At 37.2% G+C, this 22,385-nt stretch overlaps 1 protein-coding gene across 6 annotated transcripts in view; it reads right to left on the bottom strand.

Moving 5' to 3' along the window:
* The window catches only part of XRN1 (5'-3' exoribonuclease 1), a 120,668-nt gene that overhangs the window by 23,804 nt on the left and 74,479 nt on the right, over positions 1 to 22,385 (bottom strand). For 3 of the 6 annotated variants that reach the window (XM_043595228.1, XM_043595229.1, XM_043595230.1), the window contains 7 exons: positions 20,133 to 20,222; positions 19,459 to 19,594; positions 15,801 to 15,857; positions 15,535 to 15,667; positions 7,268 to 7,337; positions 4,722 to 4,929; positions 3,322 to 3,417 (listed from right to left, as the gene is read on the bottom strand). In XM_043595228.1, the coding sequence (XP_043451163.1) occupies positions 3,322 to 3,417; positions 4,722 to 4,929; positions 7,268 to 7,337; positions 15,535 to 15,667; positions 15,801 to 15,857; positions 19,459 to 19,594; positions 20,133 to 20,222 (790 nt within the window). Of the gene's footprint in view, positions 1 to 3,321; positions 3,418 to 4,721; positions 4,930 to 7,267; positions 7,338 to 15,534; positions 15,668 to 15,800; positions 15,858 to 19,458; positions 19,595 to 20,132; positions 20,223 to 22,385 lie in introns of those variants that run through there. The other 3 variants (XR_006299479.1, XM_043595231.1, XM_043595232.1) reach the window with 3 other exon arrangements.

The raw sequence follows: 22,385 nt of genomic DNA, 5'->3' as shown, positions 1-22,385 counted from the left end.
GTGAGGTCAATTCTAAAACATCTTGAGGTTGAGATGATGGTGGGGTATCCATCTATACCCGTCTTCTAGAAAGTTGGAGATACTGGCTTAGATCTTGATTGAGAGGTATGGATCACATAGATTGAGTGGTAATTAGCAGTGAGGTAAGAGCAAATGTCACCAAACAGTAAGGCAAAAGGGGGAAGAAAAAACCAAACAAACAATTTGTTGTCCAGTTTTAGGGAGCAGTGCCCAGTGAATGGTTGGAAAAATAGAGGTTAAGAAAGAAGGTGAACACATGGCAGAAGGCCAAGAAGGGAGTCAGGGTAATGTTTCCTTTTAGAGTGTAACTCCTTCGAAGTAGCTGCCTATATTTTCTGCCTCTATTTTTTCTTCTCCTCTTCTCTCTTAAACCCACTCTTCTTGGTATTTCACTCTTACCACCCTACTTGAAACCGTTTTTGCCAAGATTCCTAATGCCCCCAGATGCAAAAACTCTATGATTAATTCTCAGTTTTCATTTTAATTGATCCATCACCAGCATTTGACACAGTTGATTATTCTACTTGACGTCCATTCTTCACTTGGCATTTAGAACACCACACTTTACTGGTTTTCTTCCTATCTCATTGGCCATTCCTTCTCAGTCCTCTTTGTCAGATTCACCTAATCTCTCTGACTCGTTAAGGATGGAATTCTCTAAGGCTAAGTTATTAGACCTCTTCTCTATCTACATCCACTTCCTTGGATATACATAGATATAAACATATAGATAAACAAATACATGCCAAATTTCTCTCTCCTCTGTAACTATCAGAGACACTGACTCTGCATCTCCACTCAAATTTCTAACTCTTAATTTTCCCTTAGATGTTTAATATATACCTCAAATTTACCATGACCAAAACTGAACTCTATATCTTCTTCCACAAACCTACTTGACCTGCTATCTTATCCATTTCAGGTAACAGCCCCTCTATCCTTTTAGTTACTAAGACCTTAAGAGTTACACTCTTTAATTCATTTTTTTTTTCTTTTAACCCCATATCCAATTTGTCATTAGATGGCAATCCCTTCCATATATGACTAGAATTTGATCACTTCTCACAGCCCCCTACTACCTTGGTCCAAGTCACTATCAACTGTACCTTGATGGTTCTAGTAGTCTCCTAACTAATCTGTTTCTACCCTGGCTCCTATACATTCTATTCCCAAGATAGCAGAAAGAATGATCCCATTAAAATATAAATTAGATGTCATTCTGTTTCTCAAATGGCTTATCTCACTGGGTAAAAACCAATGTCCTTATTAATGACCCAGAGGATCCTGCACTGTATCGATGTATCACCTCTCTAATTACAACTCACCCTACTGACTGAGAACCATAAGTCTTTTTTCTCTACCTTGAGTACACCTGGATTCCTACCAGGGTCTTTGAATTTGTCTGGAATACTCTCCCTTCACATATCTACATGCCCTAGTCCTATTTCATTCAAATCTTTACTCAAATGTTACCTGATAATTCTATTTAAAACTGCAAAACCTTGCCTCTACCTCTCCTGCCAACATTTTTTATCCTCCTTCCCTGAACTTTTCCTTAAACTTTTGTATTACCAATATGCCATATAATTTACTTATTTATTGTCCTCTCCTCCCAAGGATACTGATTGTTTGAGGGTCAGAGTTTTTGTTTTGTTTACAGCTATGTCTCATTGTATAGAACAATGTACATGGTAGGTAATCAAATACATGTTGAATGAAGTAATGAAATGAATGAATGATAATACAGTACTTCTAAAGAATGAGTAGTTAGCAGAATCAAATAAATTAGAGAGGAAAAGAGGGTTTGAAATATAGATTATATTTAGGTAGAAAGGATTTATGGATGATAAGCAAAATTTATAATAGCTATTGGCAGAGAAGACCTATGTATTTTGTCCCTCTCACTTTTTATGTTTATTTTATCATCATTTCCCTTGATATTTTCTCCTCTCTACTGTGATAAACTCTGATAATGCCACCATTATTGGAGGACATTAGAACAAAAGAGGCCTTCATGGTGTAGGCTACTGGTTTATAAACCTGAGAGAACATTCCCTCTTGACCTGAGAAGATAGGTCAGTAGCTTGGCAAGAAGAGTTGTGTTGTAGGAATGTATTATTATTTTATTATTTTTTTTTTGTCTGAGTCAACTTTTTTTTTTTTTTGTTAGCAGAATTTCTTTTCTTTTTTTCTTTTTAATTTTTTTTTTAACGTTTATTTTATTTTTGAGACAGAGAGAGACAGAGCATGAACGGGGGAGGGGCAGAGAGAGAGGGAGACACAGAATCGGAAGCAGGCTCCAGGCTCTGAGCCATCAGCCCAGAGCCCGACGCGGGGCTCGAACTCACAGACCGTGAGATCGTGACCTGAGCTGAAGTCGGATGCCCAACCGACTGAGCCACCCAGGCGCCCCATCTTTTCTTCTTAATCTCTATTAGGGAATATGAATTTGCTCATTCACATTTAAGACAACCAACTGCCAGAATAAAGCTATACATGCAAGTGAAAATGAGTAAGTTAATAAGTGCCATTAAGGCCTCCGCTGAACTTATTTAAAAAAAACTTTTTTTAATGTTTATTTATTTTTGAGAAATAGAACACGAGTGGGGGAGAGGCAGAGAGGGAGACACACACACAGAATTCGAAGCAGGCTCCAGGCTCCAAGCTGTCAGCACAGAGCCCGATGCAGGGATCGAACCCACAACCGTGAGATCATGACCTGTGCTGAAACTGGACGCTTAACTGACTGAGCCACCGAGGCACCCCAAGGCCTCTCCTGAATTTAAAATACAGTTATTATGATTTTGCAAACAACTAACATAAAATCCAAAACTGATTTAAAAGAAAAATTATCTGTATTCCCACTTATGAGTCCAAAAACTTTTATATACGGCTGAAGAGAATTCTGAACATTCGTGATTAAAAGCATTATTTCTCTTTTATGAGATTTCTGAAGAAAACTAGTCATTGCATACCCAAAAGAGAAATGTAAATCTTGTTGTTGCTGTCTTTAAAGTTTATTTATTTTGAGAGAGAGAGAGAGATCATGGGAGAGGTAGAGAGAGGAAGGGGGAGAAAGAGAGAGAGAGAGATCATGGGAGAGGAAAGGGAGAGGGGGAGAAAGAATCCTAAGCAGGTTCCACGCTGTCAGCACTGAGCCCCACGCGGGGCTTGATCCCATGAACCATGAGATCATGACTTGAGTTGAAATCAAGAGTTGGTCACTTAACTGACTGAGCCACCTAGGCACTCTGTTGCTGTTTTTTTAAATTAAATGTCCATCAAACAAGGTATACTAACCTTCTCTTGTGGAGTTGGCTGAAAGTGCTGAACCTTTCCAGATCCCTGTAAGGACTGCCAAATGTTGCAAAATTCATCATCATTTTTATTAGGTACCTGGCAAAGCACAAAAAATTTCTTAAGGAAGTGAAACAAAAAAATTAAGATTCATATTAAAAAATAAAATTAATTCACTAAAGTTAATTAGCAGTAGACAGGATCTTAACTTCTGTTATCTGAAATCTCAGTTCTTTTTTTCTGGAGCTCAGTAATCATAAAAATATTCTATTGGAGTGAATATGTAACTAGTTTTGTTCATCATATGTAACTAGTTTTGAATGGTTTTACTGAAAAGTAAAATGTTTATTTCCTTATTTTTGCGAGACAGAGCACAAATGGGGTAGGGGCAGACCGAGAAAGGGAGACACAGAATATGAAATAGGCTCCAGGCTCTGAGGTGTCAGCACAGAGCCTGATGTGGGGCTTGAAGTCACCAACTGTGAGATCATGACCTGAGCCAAAGTCAGACGCTTAACTGGCTGAGCCACCCAGGTGCCCCAATTGAAAAATCTTTAAAGCATGACAAATGCTATGGATTATACTAAATCAATATCCCTATGAAAATATTTTTTTTTCCTTCCAATGTACTGATATATTAACTCATTCAAACTAGTATCTAATGATTTTATTCTTAAAATCTTCCTCTTACACAAAAGCATCTAATAGATTAAAAATCACCTATTACTTATGGGGAACTGATTTTGTTCAGATTAAACTCTGAAAAAATATGCACCAAAATTTAATAGTGGTTACCTATGAAATTTGAGAGTATTTTTGCTTCTGTTTCCTTTGCTCTTATCTCCTTATCTGTGTTTTCTAATTAGTCTATAATGAACACATATTACTTGGATTAAAGTGAGGTTAAGATAAAAAAAAATGTGATTAAGATTTGGGGACATGGAATAAGGTTAAGTGTCTCTCACAAAACAATTCAATTTTGTCCCCAGAAAGATAAAATAAAGTAAATCACCCATGAGTTGCATAGTAGAAACTTGTAAATAACTTTTAATAAATTTAATTCTCTCCCTGTTAACGTTTCAAATTCATGTTATTTCGTAGTAGATATAACATTTGAGTTATATAAGAAAAAAATGGAAACGTTAGTTTCAAAGGTAAATATATGAAAACAAAACAGACATCCTCAGGCTATTTAAAAAATGTGTTTCTTCTTTAATATAATTAATTTTATAACAGAGGTAGAATGCTATCAGTAGCACTCTTTACTAGTCCATTAACTTAAAATAAATCTGAAATTGATTTGAACTAAAATTTTTTTAAAAACTAAGTCAAATTATGTTTCCACTTACAAAGTCTGCCTGTGATTTGTAAGGGGCAGAAAGAAATGAGACTAAGCGCCTTACTTGAGTAGGAACAAAAAGTGATTGCGGGGAATGGTTCAGGCCTCCCAAATGCCCAGAGGAAATTGATGAATTTGAGCTATAGTGATTCACAGCTGGCTGTGGTTTCACAATGGCTGTCAACTTCTGATTTCCAGTTTCAGAGCGACTCCCATGAGAAAGATTCACCAAGGCACTTGTTGGCAGTCGATAACCTCTACCAGGTGAGCACCTAAAAGTAAACAGTTATTTCAGGGGGAAATAATACTAAATGTGTTAGGGAGCAGACAAATCAAATTATCTTTGGGTGGACAGTCAGTCCATAATCTGAATTAATAAACGTTACTCTTAAATTCAGCAGAGGAACCTGAAATCATAGAAAGATCTCAATTTATAAGATGATACATTTCTGAAAAGTTTCTGAATAGACTACTCAGTGCTACCAAGTAGGGGAACAACTCTTCTACAGGTGTGGTGTGCAAGGGATGTGTGTATGTGTTAGTTTGCTCTCAGAAGGCTGGCAACAAAATATCTGTGTATAACTAAAAATGTATGAATTAAATGTCAAGCTTCTTTTAAAAACTGGGTTGTACAGTTTGGCTTATGAAAGACCAGGAGATATTCAAATGTGGCACTGTTCTCAGTGGACCTCTCCCTACACAATAGGGCAAATGTTAACTTTGATCACATTTGTCTCCTGATCAATTGCTGAGTCTAGCCCTTTTTTATCCTCACCTTCCCATCTTAAAGTTATGGACCCAGGAAGGCTTAATAGACAAGTATTTGTGATTTCCTTCCTTCCTAGCCTTAACAAAAATATTAGATATTAAAATAAATCTTCTCTTGTCAAAAGTTCTTAACTCTATTATGCACTTTTTCTAAGAATATAATCCTCTTATATTAAGAGATGATGGAGTAGAATTATTTTACGACAAATCTTTATATGATTTGTAGAAAATATGTTCATGAGAACTATACTTAAAGATTCTGCATTATAGAAATGAGTGTACAGGTAATCTTTTACATAGCTCTCTATCAGTAAAGAAATCCAGTGCCTCTATCTAGGAGTGAAAAAAAAGACACTGAGAAAAAAGTTAATCATCTTAAAAATGTATCTTCTAAGTTACTGGGCTAAGGTTACTGGTGATCAAACATTTTCATGAAAAATAAAATCAGATATGAGATCCAGACTCTGCTGCTGCATTTGAAGATTGTAGACAGTTAAAGTCTTTCGGTAACAGGCACATTTGAGTTGTAAAACAACAGTAATAGCATCGTGAGGGTTACTTGGAAAAGGACTGACAATAGTGATTTTATGCAAATAAGCTAAACAAGGGGTGCCTGGGTGGCTCAGTTGGTTAAGTGTTCGACTCTAGATCTTGGCTCAGATCTCAGGGTCATGAGTTCAAGCTGTCTTGGGCTCCATGCTGGGTGTGGAGCCTACTTTTAAAAAGAAAAGAGACTAAACCAGAGTAATCAATTTTTTATTTAATTAGTCACTAATCAAAATAGAGGAGAAAAAGAAACTAAGCTAAATTCGGTTTAGCTTTCCAGCTAGTTTCTAGAAGGGAGACAGGAAACTGGAAAGGACTTCATTTAATCTTCACAAGAATCTAGTGAAGTATGTATCTTCATTATAAATGAGGAAATTGAGGGTCAGAATGCTTTTAACTACCTACTCAAGGTAACTCAAAGAATAAGTGAGAGAACCCATTCCATGTACCTTTCATTCTATCATAATCCTTTTTCCTGTATATTTTCTATCAATGCTTCCCCCAAATAAATAAAACTCACCCATATTAATTTAAACAAAAAATCCAATTCTCTTCCTTTAAACCTGCTAACCTCCAGTTATCTTTTCTCTCCTTCATGATCAAACTTCTCAAGGGTCAGCTCAATTTCCTGCCTCCTCAAACCACCTGAGTCTGGCTTCAGCATCCACAATTCCACTAAAATGCAAATCTGATGTCACAGCTTTGATTTTGATGACTTCACATTGCTTTAAGGATGAAGGCCAAGATACCAAAATCTTAACATGTCCTCAAAGTTGGCTTACAAGTTCCTGCAGTGTGGTTCTTGCTTTTCTCTTTTACTCTAATCTTGTTAAAGTTCAGACACACTTGCATTTTTTTTTTTTGAATGACTGAATAGGTCCTTTGTTGTATGTTGTTATTTCTTCTTCATGACCACTTAACATTCTTCTTCCCTCTTCCTCCAGTTAGCTATTATTCATTCTTTAAGTCTCATCTTAAATACTTGTCAAGAAGGCTTTCTAGAATTCTCAGGACAAGTTATACTCTTATAGAAACCTGAACTTTTCCTTCCTAGCACTTCTCACATTTTAACTAAATAACTAATATTATAACCAGTTACACAATTATCTCCCCCACTAAAATGAAAGCTCTGTGAAAGTAGAAAGCATGTCTGTCTTACTCATTGCTACCTTCCCTGGTAGCAAGTATGATGTCTTGCATATAAGAGGAATTCAAAACGGAGACAAATAAGTACAGTAAAGTCACTGGTCACATGTTCATATTCACAAAGTACAATTATCATCAGGAAATACAAACCTTATTGTTAAGCCTCCGGGAAATTCTTCATCAAATAATACTTCAAATAGTACATCAGCTTCTCTGTTAGCTGTGAAAAAAAAGAGATTTAAAAATCATAAAATGAAAAATCAGCTTATAAGTTTTTGAACTTTGAGAAACATTAATTACAATTATCAAAAAGTAGTGCAGAGGAATACACTAAATGAAAAATAGATAAACTCACAGATTACCGGTATTAATTTAAAGCAAAATAATATTTTAAATTATACGCTTTGGGAAGATTAATTATGTTTTTCTCTCTGCTTTTGTCTATGTTTGAAATTATTCATAATAAGGGGAGGGGCCAACATGGCAGAGAAGTAGGGGGATCTGAAGTTCCCTCCTCTCTCAAACAAAGCAAGGTTGAAGATAAAGGACTTTGAATTCCAAGAGTCTGGGAGGCAAAGAGACAGTAGCTTCCAGGAACCCACCAGGACAACCTGACGGGCCAGAGGTGTGTGACTGCGAACTGGGAGAGATAAATTGAACGGAGGGGAGGGATCCCCTTCTGCAGAGACAAAGGACAAGAAAGAGAGGCTGGGGAAGCATGGGACTGTATCTGGACAAGAGAAAAACCATGGACCTGGACAGAGAAAGGGCCAATCTCTAATTGAGGGGCTTTCTCTGGACTGGGCTGGCTGCCTGGATCACGCACCTGGGCAGGAGGGGAGTCAGCCCCAGGTTCGGTGGCTAGGTCAGGGGCACAGTCCACAGTGGGAGAAAGTGATCCTCTCCCTGGAGTGCTGTGGGACAGGACAAAGCCTGCCTGCCTCCGCCAGTCAGAGAGTGGCACTCCCCCAGTACCCGGGCACATGGAGCAGGAGTTTGAATCCCAGGCACAGGAGTCGGCCGGGCAGGACAAACCGCCTTGGTTGCACCCATGGCACAGTGAGGACGGCTTAAACAGAATGGTTTGGGACACCTGGTCTGTGGAGGAGAGACTGGGGCGTTGTCATTTTTCTCCCCATTACCAACAAGGTGGGGCTTCAGGCATCGGCCCTAGGGCCCACAGTGGAGATGTGACCTGCCTAAACCAAACCACACTCCTCTGCACCTGGTAACTGCATATCTGCTGGAGTGGGATTGATGCTGACAGACAGCACCAGACAGCCCCTCCTCCAGACCAGTGCTGTTGCACTGCCTGGTTTAATTCTCAGACAATTCTTATTTATAGATATGCTCTTCCTTCCTTTTCTCCTTCTTATCTCTTCCCTCCTCTAGTCTGGTTACTCTGGTTATTGGTTTGTTTAAGCAGACATATTTAATCCATTCTCTTGATACATGTTCCACACCTCCTTCTTTATTCTCCTCTCTCTCTCTCTGAATTAAGCCATATAGTTTCTGTCTGGACAATTTTATTTTCTTTTTCCTCTTTTTCCTCCTTTATTTTCCTTTCTCTCTCTCTCTCTCTCTCTGGATTAAGCTGTATAGTTTCTCTGGTCAACTTTTATTTTTTCTTTTTCCCCACCCCTGTCATTTCTTTGTATGGGATAAGGCCTCTTCTATCAGCACCGCTTCCACCATGTTGTTTACTTGTAGCTGGTGTTTCTGGCTTTTTGTTTTTGGGTTTTTTGTTTATTTGTGTGTTTGTTTGTTTTTGTTTTCTGTTTGTTTTTGTTTGTTTTCCTTTCCAGGGCTACTTTAACGAACAAATCAAAGCACACCCGGTGGAGGGTTCAAAACATCACTACGGACAGGGAGATAAAGTAACCAAAGTCACAACAACAGAGAGCAAGTAACACTCTCCAAAAAAACATCTTCTACAGGGCCAGGCCCTGGACAATGTATGACCCCTCTTTAATATGGTAGTGTTTGCAGGTGCAGGACACATAACACGCTTTTAAAACATACATAAGGGACAAAAAAACTAGCCAAAATGACAAAATGGAAAAACTCTCAAAAGAAATTCCAGGAAGAAATGACAGCTAAAGAATTTCTCAAAACAGATATAAACAATATATGTGAACAAGAATTTAGAATAATAGTCATAAGATTAATTGCTGGACTTGAAAAAAGCATAGAAGACAGGAGAGAATCTATTGCTACAGAGATCAAGGAACTGAAAAATAGTCATGATAAATTAAAAAATGTTGTAAATGAGGTGCAAAATAAACTACAGGAGGTGACAGTGAGAAATGATGAGGCAGAGGGGAGAATAGGTGAAATAGAAGATAAAATTATGGAAAAAGATGAAGCTGAGAAAGAGAGATAAAAAAAATTCCGGATCATGAAGGGAGAATTAAATTTTTTTTTTTCAACGTTTATTTATTTTTGGGACAGAGAGAGACAGAGCATGAACGGGGGAGGGGCAGAGAGAGAGGGAGACACAGAATCGGAAACAGGCTCCAGGCTCCGAGCCATCAGCCCAGAGCCTGACGCGGGGCTCGAACTCACGGACCGCGAGATCGCGACCTGGCTGAAGTCGGACGCTTAACCGACTGCGCCACCCAGGCACCCCATGAAGGGAGAATTAGAGAACTAAGTGATTCAATGAAATGGAACAATATCTATATCATAGGAGTTCCAGAAGAAGAAGAGAGAAAGGGGCCAAAGGTGTGCTTGAACAAATCATAGCTGAGAACTTCCCCAATCTGGGGAAGGAAACAGACATTGAAATCCAGGAGGCACAGAGAACTCCCTTTAGATGTAACTTGAATTGATCTTCTGCACGACATATCACAGTGAAACTGGCAAAATACAAAGACAGAGAATTCTGAAAGCAGCTAGGGATAAATGGGCCTTAACTTACAAGGGTAGACATAAGGGTAGTAGCAGACCTATCTACTGAAACTTGGCAGGCCAGAAAGGAGTGGCAGGAAATTTTCAATGTGATGAATAGGAAAAACATGCAGCCAAGAATCCTCTATCCAGCAAGCCTGTCATTCAGAATAGAAGAAGAGATAAAGGTTTTCCCAAACAAACAAAAACTGAAGGAATTCATCACCACTAAACCAGCATTACAAGAGATCCTAAGGGGGACTCTGTGAGTATTGCAAAGACCACCAAGGACCAGAGCCATCACTACAAGCACAAAACCTACAGACAACACAAGACTCTAAACCTGTATCTTTTAATAATAACACTGAATGTAAATGGACTAAATGCTCCAATCAAAAGACACAGGGTATCAGAATGGATAAAAAAATAAGATCCAACTATTTGCTGTCTACAAGAGATCCATTTTAGACCTGAGGACACCTTCAGGTTGAAAGTGAGGGGATGGAGAACCATCTATCATGCTACTGGAAGTCAAAAGAAAGCTGGAGTAGCCATACTTATATCAGACAAACTAGATTTTAAACTAAAAACTGTAACAAGAGATGAAGAAGGGCATTATATAATAATTAAGGGGTCTATCCATAAAGAAGAGCTAACAATTATAAATATTTATGCACCAAATTTGGAATCACCCAAATATATAAAAAATTAATCATAAACATAAGCAATCTTATTGATAAAAATGTGGTAATTACAGGGGACTTTAATACTCCATTTACAACAAAGGACAGATCATCTAGACAGAAAATCAATAAAGAAACAATGGCTCTGAATGATATACTGGACCAGATGGACTTGACAGATATACTTAGAACTTTTCATCCTAAAGCAGCAGAATATACATTCTTCTCAAGTGCACAAGGAATATTCTCCAAGATAGATCACATACTGGGTCACAAAACAACCCTCGACAAATACAAAAGAACTGAGATCATACCATGCATACTTTCAGATCACAATGCTATGAAACTTGAAATCAACCACAGGAAAAAGTTTGGAAAACCTCCAAATGCATGAAGGTTAAAGAACATCCTACTAAAGGATGAATGGGTCAACAGGGCAATTAAAGAAGAAATTTGAAAATATATGTAAACAAATGAAAATGACAACACAACACTCCAAACCCTTTGGGATGCAGCAAAGGTAGTCCTAAGGGGAAAATACACTGCAATCCAAGCCTACCTCAAGAAACAAGAAAAATCCCAAATACAAAATCTAACAGCACACCTAAAGGAACTAGAAGCAGAACAATAAAGAAACCCCAAACCCAGCAGAAGAAGAGAAAGTATAAAGATCAGAGTAGAAATAAATAATATAGAATCCAAAAAAACCACAAAACAAAACAAAACAAAAAAAACAGTAGAAAAGATCAATGAAACCAAGAGTTGGTTTTTTGAAAAAATAAACAAAATTGATAAACCCCTAGCCAGACTTCTCAAAAAGAGAGATAACCCAAATAGATAAAATCATGAATGAAAATGGATTTATCACTACCAACCCCTCAGAAATTCAAGCAATTATCAGAGAATACAATGAAAAATTATATGCCAAAAAACAGGACAACCTGGAAGAAATGGACAAATTCCTAGACACCCACACACTACCAAAACTCACACGGGAAGAAATAGAAAATTTGAACAGACCCATAACTAGTGAAGAAATTGAATCAGTTACCAAAAATCTCTCAACGGGGGCACCTGGGTGACTCACTCAGTTAAGCTTCTCACTTCAGCTCAGGTCATGATCTCACGGCTAGTGAGTTTGAGCCCCACCCTGGGCTTTGTGCTGACAGCTTGGAGCATGCAGCCTGCTTCCAATCTGTGTCTCCCTTTTTCTCTGCCCCTCTGCTGCTCATGCTCTGTCTCTTTCTCTCAAATATAAATAAATGTTAAAACAAAAAAATTAATTAAAAACAAAACAAAACAAAACAAAACAAAATATCTCCCAACAAATAAGAGTCCTGGACCAGATGGCTTCCCTGAGGAATTCTACCACACATTTAAAGCAGAGATAATACCTATCTTTCTTAAGCTATTCCAAAAAATAGAAATGGAAGGAAAACTTATGGACTCATTCTATGAAGCCCACATTACCTTGATTCCTACCTGAGAGAGATCCCACAAAAAAAGGAGAACTACAGGCCAATATCCCTGATGAACATGGATGCAAAAATTCTCAACAAGATACTAGCAAACTGAATTCAACAACATATAAAAAGAATTCTTCATCATGATCAAGTGGGATTCATTCTTGGGCTGCAGGGCTGGTTCAATATTTGCAAATCAATCAATGTGATACATCACATTAATAAAAGAAAGGATAAGAACCATATAATCCCCGGGGCGCCTGGGTGGCGCAGTCGGTTAAGCGTCCGACTTCAGCCAGGTCACGATCTCGCAGTCTGTGAGTTCGAGCCCCGCGTCGGGCTCTGGGCTGATGGCTCAGAGCCTGGAGCTTGTTTCCGATTCTGTGTCTCCCTCTCTCTCTGCCCCTCCCCCGTTCATGCTCTGTCTCTCTCTGTCCCAAAAATAAATAAACGTTGAAAAAAAAAATTTAAAAAAAAAAAAAAAAGAACCATATAATCCTGTCAACAGATGTAGAAAAACCATTTGACAAAATACAACAACGTTTAATAAAAACCCTCAAGTAATTCGGGATAGAACGAACATACTTAAACATCATAAAAGCCATATATGAAAAGCCAGCAGCTAATATCATCCTCAATGGGGAAAAACTGAGAGCTTTCCTGATGAGATCAGGAACACGACAGGGATGTCCACTCTCACCACTGTTGTTTAACATAGTATTGGAAACCCTAGCACCAGCAATCAGACAACAAAATAGAATAAAAGGCCATCAAAATTGGCAAAGAAGAAGTCAAACTTTCACTTTTCGCAGACAACATGGAAAACCCGAAAGACTGACTAAAAGACTGCTAGAACTGATACATGAATTCAGCAAAGTCGCAGGGTACAAAATCAATGTACAGAAATCGGTTGCATTTTTATACACCAATAATGAAGCAACACAAAGAGAAATAAAGAAACTGATCCCATTTACAATCGCACCAAGAACCATAAGATACCTGGGAATAAACCTAACCAAAGATGTAAAAGACCTGTATGCTGAAAACTATAGAAAGCTTATGAAGGAAATTGAAGAAGACACAAAAAAATGGAAAAGCATTTCATGTTCATGGATTGGAAGAATAAATATTGTCAAAATGTCAATACTACCCAAAGCAATCTACACATTCAATGCAATATCAATCAAAATTGCACCAGCATTCTTCTCAAAGCTAGAACAAACAATCCTTAAATTTGTATGGAACCACAAAAGACCCTGAATAGCCAAAGTAATACTGAAGAAGAAAACCAAAGTGGGAGGCATCGCAATCCCAGACTTTAGCCTCTACTACAAAGCTGAAATCATCAAGACAGTATGGTATTGGCACAAAAACAGACACATAGACCAATAAAATAGAATAGAGAACCCAGAAATGGACCCACAAATGTATGGCCAACTGATCTTTCACAAAACAGCAAAGAGTATCTAATGGAAAAAAGACAGTATCTTCAGCAAATGGTGCTGGAAAAACTGGACAGTGACATTTAGAAGAATGAAACTGGACCACTTTCTTACACCATACACAAAGATAAATTCAAAATGGATGAAAGACCTAAATGTGAGACATGAAACCATCCAAATCCTAGAGGAGAAAGCAGGCAACGACCTCTTTGACCTTGGCTGCAGCAACTTCTTACCAGACATGTCTCTGGAGGCAAGGGAAACAAAAGCAAAAATGAACTACTGGGGCCTTTGGAGTTTGCAGTTTTGAAGGTCTTGCAGTAAGACAGATAAAAGATGACAAAGATCTGAAAACATCGTAGTTTATTTAATAAAAGGAAGAGAATGGAGAGAACAGAAATATTATTAGATAGAATTGGCAGGGGTCTGTGACCTGTGTAGATAAAAAGGATGGAGACACCAAAGATGACTCCAAGGTTCTGGCTGAGATGACTTGGTCGATTATGGATGTCATAACTGAGATATGAGACACATGAGAAAGATTGCAATAAATTTAGATAGGAATAGAGAAGAATACATTTGGCAGAGAGGCTGATGAGATATATCTGGCAAGATTAAATTTATCCAAAATGCCAAGGTAAAGTGAAATAATTAGCTATAATAACGTTTTGAACTCTAAGCCCAAATTAATAATACAGTCACATTACTTGAGAATTGACTAACCCTCCCACTCCCCTCCATCTCCCTCTCTTTTTTTCTCTTCACCCTTCCCCTACTCCTTTCCACTTTATTGGTTCTGTTTCTCTGGAAAACCCTAACATAATATCTGATAATATCCTAGCCTGTGGTAGGAGTGGAGGGATGTCTGTATTTTTATTAAAAAGGACTAGGCAAAAATGAACTATTGGGGCCTTTGGAGTTTGCAGTTTTGAAGGTCTTGCAGTAAGACAGATCCTTTACTGCCCAGCCAAAACCAAGTCTGCAGAGCTCATCCAGTGTCCAACATCCAGCTGTACCTTTTAACCTGACCCTTTTACTTGAAATCTAAACTCAAGAAAGTGAGGCTCAATGAGAGGCAGGAGTTTCTCCTCTGAAGGCTTAAAGCTCACCTTCTAGGTTCCCATTCCCCATCTGAGGGAGGGGCCATTTCTCAGAAGATTATTAAGATTGTAAAAGATATGAGGATTGTTCACTCCCTCTAGTAAAGATGACTATGGAGATGAGGTCTCAGCTGAGGACAGTAATGACAAATACTCCCTTTTTTATTCCATGTCCATGGCAGACATAGTTAAAAATCAATGACAAAGCTCTTTCCCACTCAGCATAGATACAGTTTTAAAATCCTTCTCAAGACAAAATCCCAAGCAGTCACTATTACTGATAGGAGTGGTCAGAAGAAAGGAAACTTCTACGTTATCAGGGTCCCAAGACAACTTGACTAGAATACAATCCAATAAGCTCAGTATTTGAACAGCTGATGCATGGGGTTGAGCAGATAGCAGCAGGGGCTTCTTGTTTCTTGTTTCATCACACCCATCTGACCCTTACCATTCCTCGCCCAAACAATCACACCAAGGTTGAGTGCCTGAGACAAGAAAGGACAGTGCTGCCAACACCCTGACCCCTTGGCACCTGATATGTTGCTTCATGCTACTTTGACTTTTTTTGGAATCTATGCTGCAAAGCAGCTCATGCCAGGCATCCCTCTGAGGCACATTTAGATCCTTAGTTGCTTCCTCCTTTTTCCCTCCATTTTCTCATATTTTTCTTTTTAATAAAAAATACATGACATAAAATTTACCATCTTAATGATTTTTAAGTGTGCAATACAGTTAACTGTATGTACATTATTGCTCTCTGCTTAGATATAAGACACTTAATTTGTGTTTTACTTTGCAATACATATGCAGTTGAAGACACACCAAGTACTGAGATATTACCCCCTTTAATTCCTATGATGGTGCCCCGAAGGCCAACTGGAACTGAAAAGTTCTCTCTCACATTTACCACACGGTCAAAAAGACGAAATTCTGCATCTCGATCAGGAATGACTCCATGTTGCTGTTCTAAAGGCTGAAGAGAAGAAAGCTTTAATTATTATAAACTCTAGTTTGAAATAGTTTTTCTATTACTATAACAAAAACATTGTGTTCTTTCTACACTTTCAAAGTGAAAACAACTTTGAATTCTTTGATAGGAAACTTACTCTGTACAGCAAATGGGGCTTCACGGTCACTCGTACCTTCTTATTATTCTTTCTTTGCTGAAGAAAAAAAATGTTTAAATATTTAAAAACATAAAATTATAAAATTGTTATTTGACTTTATATTAAAAATATAAAATTATTATTCATTTGGACATGATTATATTTAAAAAGCCAAATGAGTAATTAAAAGAATATTTGAAGTTCTTCAGATGCAGCAAGGAGGAATAATACATACTTAAAAATTTTTTTTAATTAAATTTTTGTTGGAGTATAAGACACAGAAAAATGCAAAGTTGTATGCATACAGCCTGTGAATTTTTATGAGCTTATCTATGTATAACCATACTGAGTTCAAGAGAGAAAATTAGTAAGCACAACATAAGAACTGTATTCCTTCCCAGTTACTACCATTCCCCAAAATAACCTTATTTCTAACACAAAAGATTAGATTTATCTTTTGGAACTTTATGTAAATGTTATCCTACTCAAATACTTTTTTACTCTAAAAAGAATTATATCTGATGGCCAATGAAGATTTATATTAAAGGAAAAAAAAGGTATGAAGTACTGATCTATGACATTACTGTGGGTTTTCTGGCTACTTATTAAAATTAAGGTGGCATTCATTTAACAAAGTCCTTGCTTTTGGAATCTTTCAAGAAATTGGCTTTGATGTTTGAATTTTTGGATCATCTGACAAATGCCTGAAGAAGAGTTTGTCCCATCTTTACTCCTTGTTAATTTTGTGAACTCACACTCAAATGAAGCATCAGCTTCCTTTTACTGTAAGATAGAAATATTATTACCTGTTCTATCATAGTTTATATCCATTGCAATCCATAACTACCATTCATATTAAATATTTTTTAAATGAATTCTCATCTACTAAGAAAAAATGGCAGCAGTTTATTTATACGGCAGCCCCTATCTTAGAACATAGTTTATGGAAATAAGCACAAAAGGCATAAAACAGCTCCAAGCTAGAGGCCATACAGTAGAGTTCATGTATTTATATATTGTAAAATGCTCAAGCCTTTAAATAGAGCCTATTATCTTTTATTACAAAGATATTTGATTTATTCTTTCAAATGAATCTTTACTGAGTTCCATTTTCATGCCACGTATTAATCTGGGTGCTAAGGATAAAACTGTGACCTATTCCTTTAGTCTACTTAGAGAGACATACAAGAAATAAAATAAGGAAAATATATAGTATGTTTGATGGTAGAAAGCACAGAGAAAAATAAAGCAGGTAAAGGGGATCAGCAGTGTGTAGCGAGGTCACAATTTTAAACAGAATGAACAGGGGCGCCTGGGTGGCTCAGTCAGTTAAGTGTCTGACTTCGGCTCAGGTCATGATCTCATGGTTTAGTTCATGAACTGGAGCCCTGAGTCAGGCTCTGTGCTGACAGTTCACAGCCTGGATCCTGTTTTGGATTCTGTGTCTCCCTCTATCTCTCTCTGCCCCTTCCCTGCTCATGCTCTCTCAAAAATAACTAACATTAAAAACAAACAAACTAGAATGAATAATGAAGGCAGTACAGACAAGATGTCTATGCTTCCAGCCCACAGCACACTAGGACTAATAGGGTACAAGTTATGCCCACTGACAACAGCAAAAGGAGAAAAAAATAAATTTTTATTTAAGGTGTGGTTTTTTTTTTTTTTTTGGTTTTGTTTTTTTTTTGAGAGAGAGAGAGAGAGAGAGAGAGAGCATGAGCGGCGGAAGGGGCAGAGAGAGAGGGGGAAAGAGAATCCCAAGCAGGCTTCACACTGTCAGTGCAGAGCCTGATGTGGGGCTTGATCTCACAAACTGTGAGATTATGACCTGAGCTGAAGTCAGGCGCTTAAACGACTGAGCCACCCAAGTGCCCCCAAAATAAAAGAAATTTAAAGTAATTTAAAAAAGCAGACACCAATCCTGGGCCTAGAGTACTGCATGTGAAAAAAAAAAACACTCTAAGCACTCTAAACACTCTAATAACTCTAAGCACTGATTAGAGGACATGGCAATCAAACCTGATTCATCAGGCAAATTTTAAACAGGAATTTTCACAATAGGCTCCAACCACAGCTGCTAAATGAAAAGTTCTGGGGTCTGGCTACTCAAAATGTGATCACTTGGGAACTCATTAGAAATGCAGAATCTCAAACCTCATCATAGAACTAGTGAAACAGAATCTGTGTTTTAACAAATCCTCCAGTGACTCATTTGCACACTAAAGTATGAGAAGTATTGCTGTAGGGGTGGAATCCAGAATACACTTGTTAAAAAGATCCTTTAGTAATTTTGATAATTAGCTGAGTTTGGGAACCACTGACCAATAAGAAAACTACTGATAATTCTAATGAAGATCCTACATTATAAAGAAAAAGTTTAATTATGTTCAGAATGTTCTATTTATTTTTTTAGCTTTTTTCTCCTTTTCTCTATTATCCTAATAACATTATAACACTAAAAAGAAAAAAAAGCCACTCCTTGACAGCACCTCCTTAACACATTAACTGGTTTTAAAAACATTCCTGTCTTAATCTATATGCACACACATCTAAAAAGTGTTGCAACCAAACAATAGACTATAAATTTGTATATACATCTTTTGTTTGTAAAGTAAGGGGAAAATGTGTAAAGCATTTTAGAAAGTTCTACATCCAAATGGATTAAAATAAAATTTGGGGGCTTAAAGTAACTAACCTTTATTAAGTAGAAAACTCATTTCAAATACAATGCTGTACAAATATATTTTATCTTAGGATGAAAGATAATTTTTAAAAAATACAGGTTAAAAAAGAAATGCAGGTTTCTATCCTTAGATATCTGAGTGTGAATGAGTTTTCAAAAACTCAAACTCGTGGCTTTAAGCCTTATATTTTCTTCGTAAAGAGAAAAAGTGTCATCCAGTAGTAATTTTCTAGACTGTCTTCACACCTCTTGAGTATGTGATAAAAGAATTCAAATAATAATAGCCAAGCATCATTAGGCATTAAAAATAGGCAATATTAGAAGGAGTTTACATGTACTAACTTAGTTAATCCTTTTGACGACCCTATGAAGTAGGTACTATTTTATTCTCATTTTACCAATGAGGTAGTAAAGGCATGGAAAGGTTAAGTATCTTGTCTCAGGTTGTAAGTATTGAAAGAGGAATGGGGGAAGATGGTTTCAGAGCCCATTTCTTTTTTTTTTTTTTTAATTTTTTTTTTTTCAACGTTTATTTATTTTGGGGACAGAGAGAGACAGAGCATGAACGGGGGAGGGGCAGAGAGAGAGGGAGACACAGAATCGGAAACAGGCTCCAGGCTCTGAGCCATCAGCCCAGAGCCCGACGCGGGGCTCGAACTCATGGACCGCGAGATCGTGACCTGGCTGAAGTCGGACGCTTAACCGACTGCGCCACCCAGGCGCCCTCAGAGCCCATTTCTAAACTTACTCTGCTATCAAGAGTAATTTGTTAGCAAAACAACATCATTTTAATAAAAAGGCAAATGTGTGGAAAATAAAATCAAAAGTTAAAAAAAGGAATATAATCAGACATGAATTAGAATCACTGAGTTCACGTTTTATTTGGTTGAAACACAAATGAATTATTTGTAGAATGATATGCAGTCCATTTAATTTCAAATCTCATCAATCATCTTGGTTACTAAAAATTAGTACCTTGCACTTTTCAACTTCTTCCTCAATTTTCTCAACAATAGCTGCATCCAGAATTTGTAAATCACAAGAAGAACGAGACAGAGTACTGACAGGATGTCCCTTTAGCCAAGTAATAATTTCTTGAACTTTCTCAGCACTACATTAAAAACAATAATTATTTCACATTGATTAAAACTTTCTGAGAGTTTATACAAAGAGCCTAATATAAATTTTCTGAAGGCCGTGAATTATAAAAGACATCAAATACATAATTAATGATCACTAAACTTAATTGGGATTATAAATCTAATATAAAATGGACATGTTACTTCTCAGTAATTTAAAAAAAACACAAAATTTGGGGCACCTGCCTGGCTCAGTCAGGAGAGCATGCAACTCTTAATCTCAGGGTCGTGAGTTCCAACCCCATGTTGGGTGTGGAGACTACTTACATAAATAAAACTTAAAGTGAAGTAAAATAAAATAAAATTATCACAAAATTAATTTAAAAGTACTTTACTGATGTAAGGGATATAAAAATTATATGAAGATCTTAAAACAAACAAAAATATATCTATAAATATAAAATCCTTCCCACAAAAGTAATAAAATTCTTGATCAACTAGCTGCTGTACGTTTCACTGGAACCACTAAGTTGAACTATGAGGCAATAAATAACCACAAATTTTGCTTACCCATTCTCATTTTCTCCAGGCCAAATATCATCTTCATAGAACACATCCTCTTGGCTGTTTTTGGCTATATAGCTAAATAGTTCTGGAGCTCTAGCCAAACAAACAAAAATACTACTTAGAATATATATACAGCTAACTCCACATAAACTTCCTATTATTTGATTTTGGATGTTAAGGAGACATATAAAATATACTGAGAGTTGATTATTACACAGAGTATTAATAAAGAATAGAGACTAAATGATTTAGTAAATGATTTATTAAATGATTTAGTAAATGAAGACTAAATGATTACTAAACTGTAATAAACTTTAGTTACTTATAAACTTTAATTACTGACTCTAATTGTTCTTAGATCCTAATGACAGGTGATAAGTGGACAAAACAAAAATCTACAGGTTCATTTTCTAATTTTCATAACAAAGCTGAAGCATCCCATAATAAGAAAATTAAAATATATTAAAAGTTTCTTGATATTCCTCAAAATTTCATTGCTTCCTGAATATTGCAGGACTTTTAAATACATAGCAGATTGAATACATGTGCTTAATTTTTGCTCACTGCCCAACCTATTACAAGAAGAGTAAAGTATAAAAAAGGACATAGACCCAGAAAGGCATGAAAAAGGGAAGTGGAGAGTCTGATAGCATATATGAATTGTTAACAAAATTTTAGAAACTGGCAACTGGATGGGTAAGTATCAACTGGTCTGAAACATAGGGAAAGCTGTACCCTAACCCCCAGTGTGAGAAGTCAAAAAGCTAGATGATTTAAACTGTGTAAGTCTGCAAAAGCTCAGGAATTATGGGCTCTAGGTACATTTTTATTTATTTATTTATTTATTTATTTATTTATTTATTTACATTTATTTATTTTTGAGAAACAGAGTGAGACAAAGCGTGAGCGGGGGAGGGGCAGAGAGAGAGAAGGAGACATAGAATCTGAAGCAGGCTCCAGGCTCTGAGCAAGCGGTCAGCACAGAGCCTGATGCGGGGCTTGAACCCATTAACTGTGAGATCATAACTTGAGCCGAAGTCACATGCTCAACCAAACGAGCCACCCAGGCGCCCTTCTAGGTGAATTTTAATGGTGCAGTATGGGAGGGTTGAAGTTAAGTAAGCTTTTAGGTGAATATTTTGTATAATAAGCAGCTAGATGATTATGTGATTACTCCCCTTCACCCCAGCCAAGACCTGTCTGTAGTTTATGTTTTAGGGAGGCTGAACAGGGAATGCTCTAGCTTTAGATATACAAGGCACAAGGAGATGGATGGGTAGATGGGGGATGAGGAGATGAGAGGGCATTAATGGAAGTGTAACTACTATACAATGTGTTGCTAGGAAGCAGGCTAGGAAGTGTAACTTCTTTAAGAAGCAGACCCTGAGACTGGACATAAGCATGCAGAAAGTTTATCAGAGAGTTCTTGTGGAATCAACACAAGTAGAAGGGAAAGGAAAAAAGGAATGAAGCATCACTGGGTACAGGGAAAAGTTAGGCTGTGATCCATTGCTAAAAAACTCCTTGGTCAGTCCTACAGAGATCTCAAACTAGGATGGCCCTTAAGGATTGTCCTAAACTGAGGCAATGAGGTTGGCTGGGTCTTTACACCTCCTTGTAGATCAGGTGTTGGATCTGTGGGTGTTGTGGGAAGGGGATGTAACTTCAGGTTGAGGCAGTTCTCTTCTGCAAGGCAATTCCTGAAGAGAGCTCACAACTGGGAGCTGGCAGACAGTAGCATTCCAGCTGCCAAATAAATAGGTCCTGTAGTCTTAAAGGGAGGTTTGGAGAGTATTTCATAGTATCTACTACATAATAAGATCCTTTTTCCCTGCTTAATTTCCAAAACACTGGAAGTCAGTTTTGTTCCTCACATCTGTCCTCCAAAGAAAAGGCTGGAAGACACTTCTCTAGGAAAACTAGCCAGCCCAAGAGAAAAGACACACATATAGGTAGTAATATTTGGAGGTCCTCTGCAGAAATAGCAACGTCCCACCTGAGAAGGCCCACCAAAGCACATTACATTTTCAATCAGCTTTTTGGTGCCTCACTCTTAAATATGATTAGACACCAAAGAACCAATGGACAAGTTAAAAAAAAAAAAGAGCAATTCAGAGAAAACAAAATACAGAGAATAGAAGAAAAACTAAAACTACCATCTTCAGAGAAATAAAACATTTCATTCATTGTAAGAACAAGATACTATAAAAAAGGAATGTCAAAGAATTAAGGATGAACTTTTAGAAACTAAAAATA

This window comes from Prionailurus bengalensis, chromosome C2 (genome assembly GCF_016509475.1).
Source record: "Prionailurus bengalensis isolate Pbe53 chromosome C2, Fcat_Pben_1.1_paternal_pri, whole genome shotgun sequence".
Lineage (NCBI taxonomy): Eukaryota > Metazoa > Chordata > Mammalia > Carnivora > Felidae > Prionailurus > Prionailurus bengalensis.
This window is presented reverse-complemented; position numbering and strand designations above follow the sequence as displayed.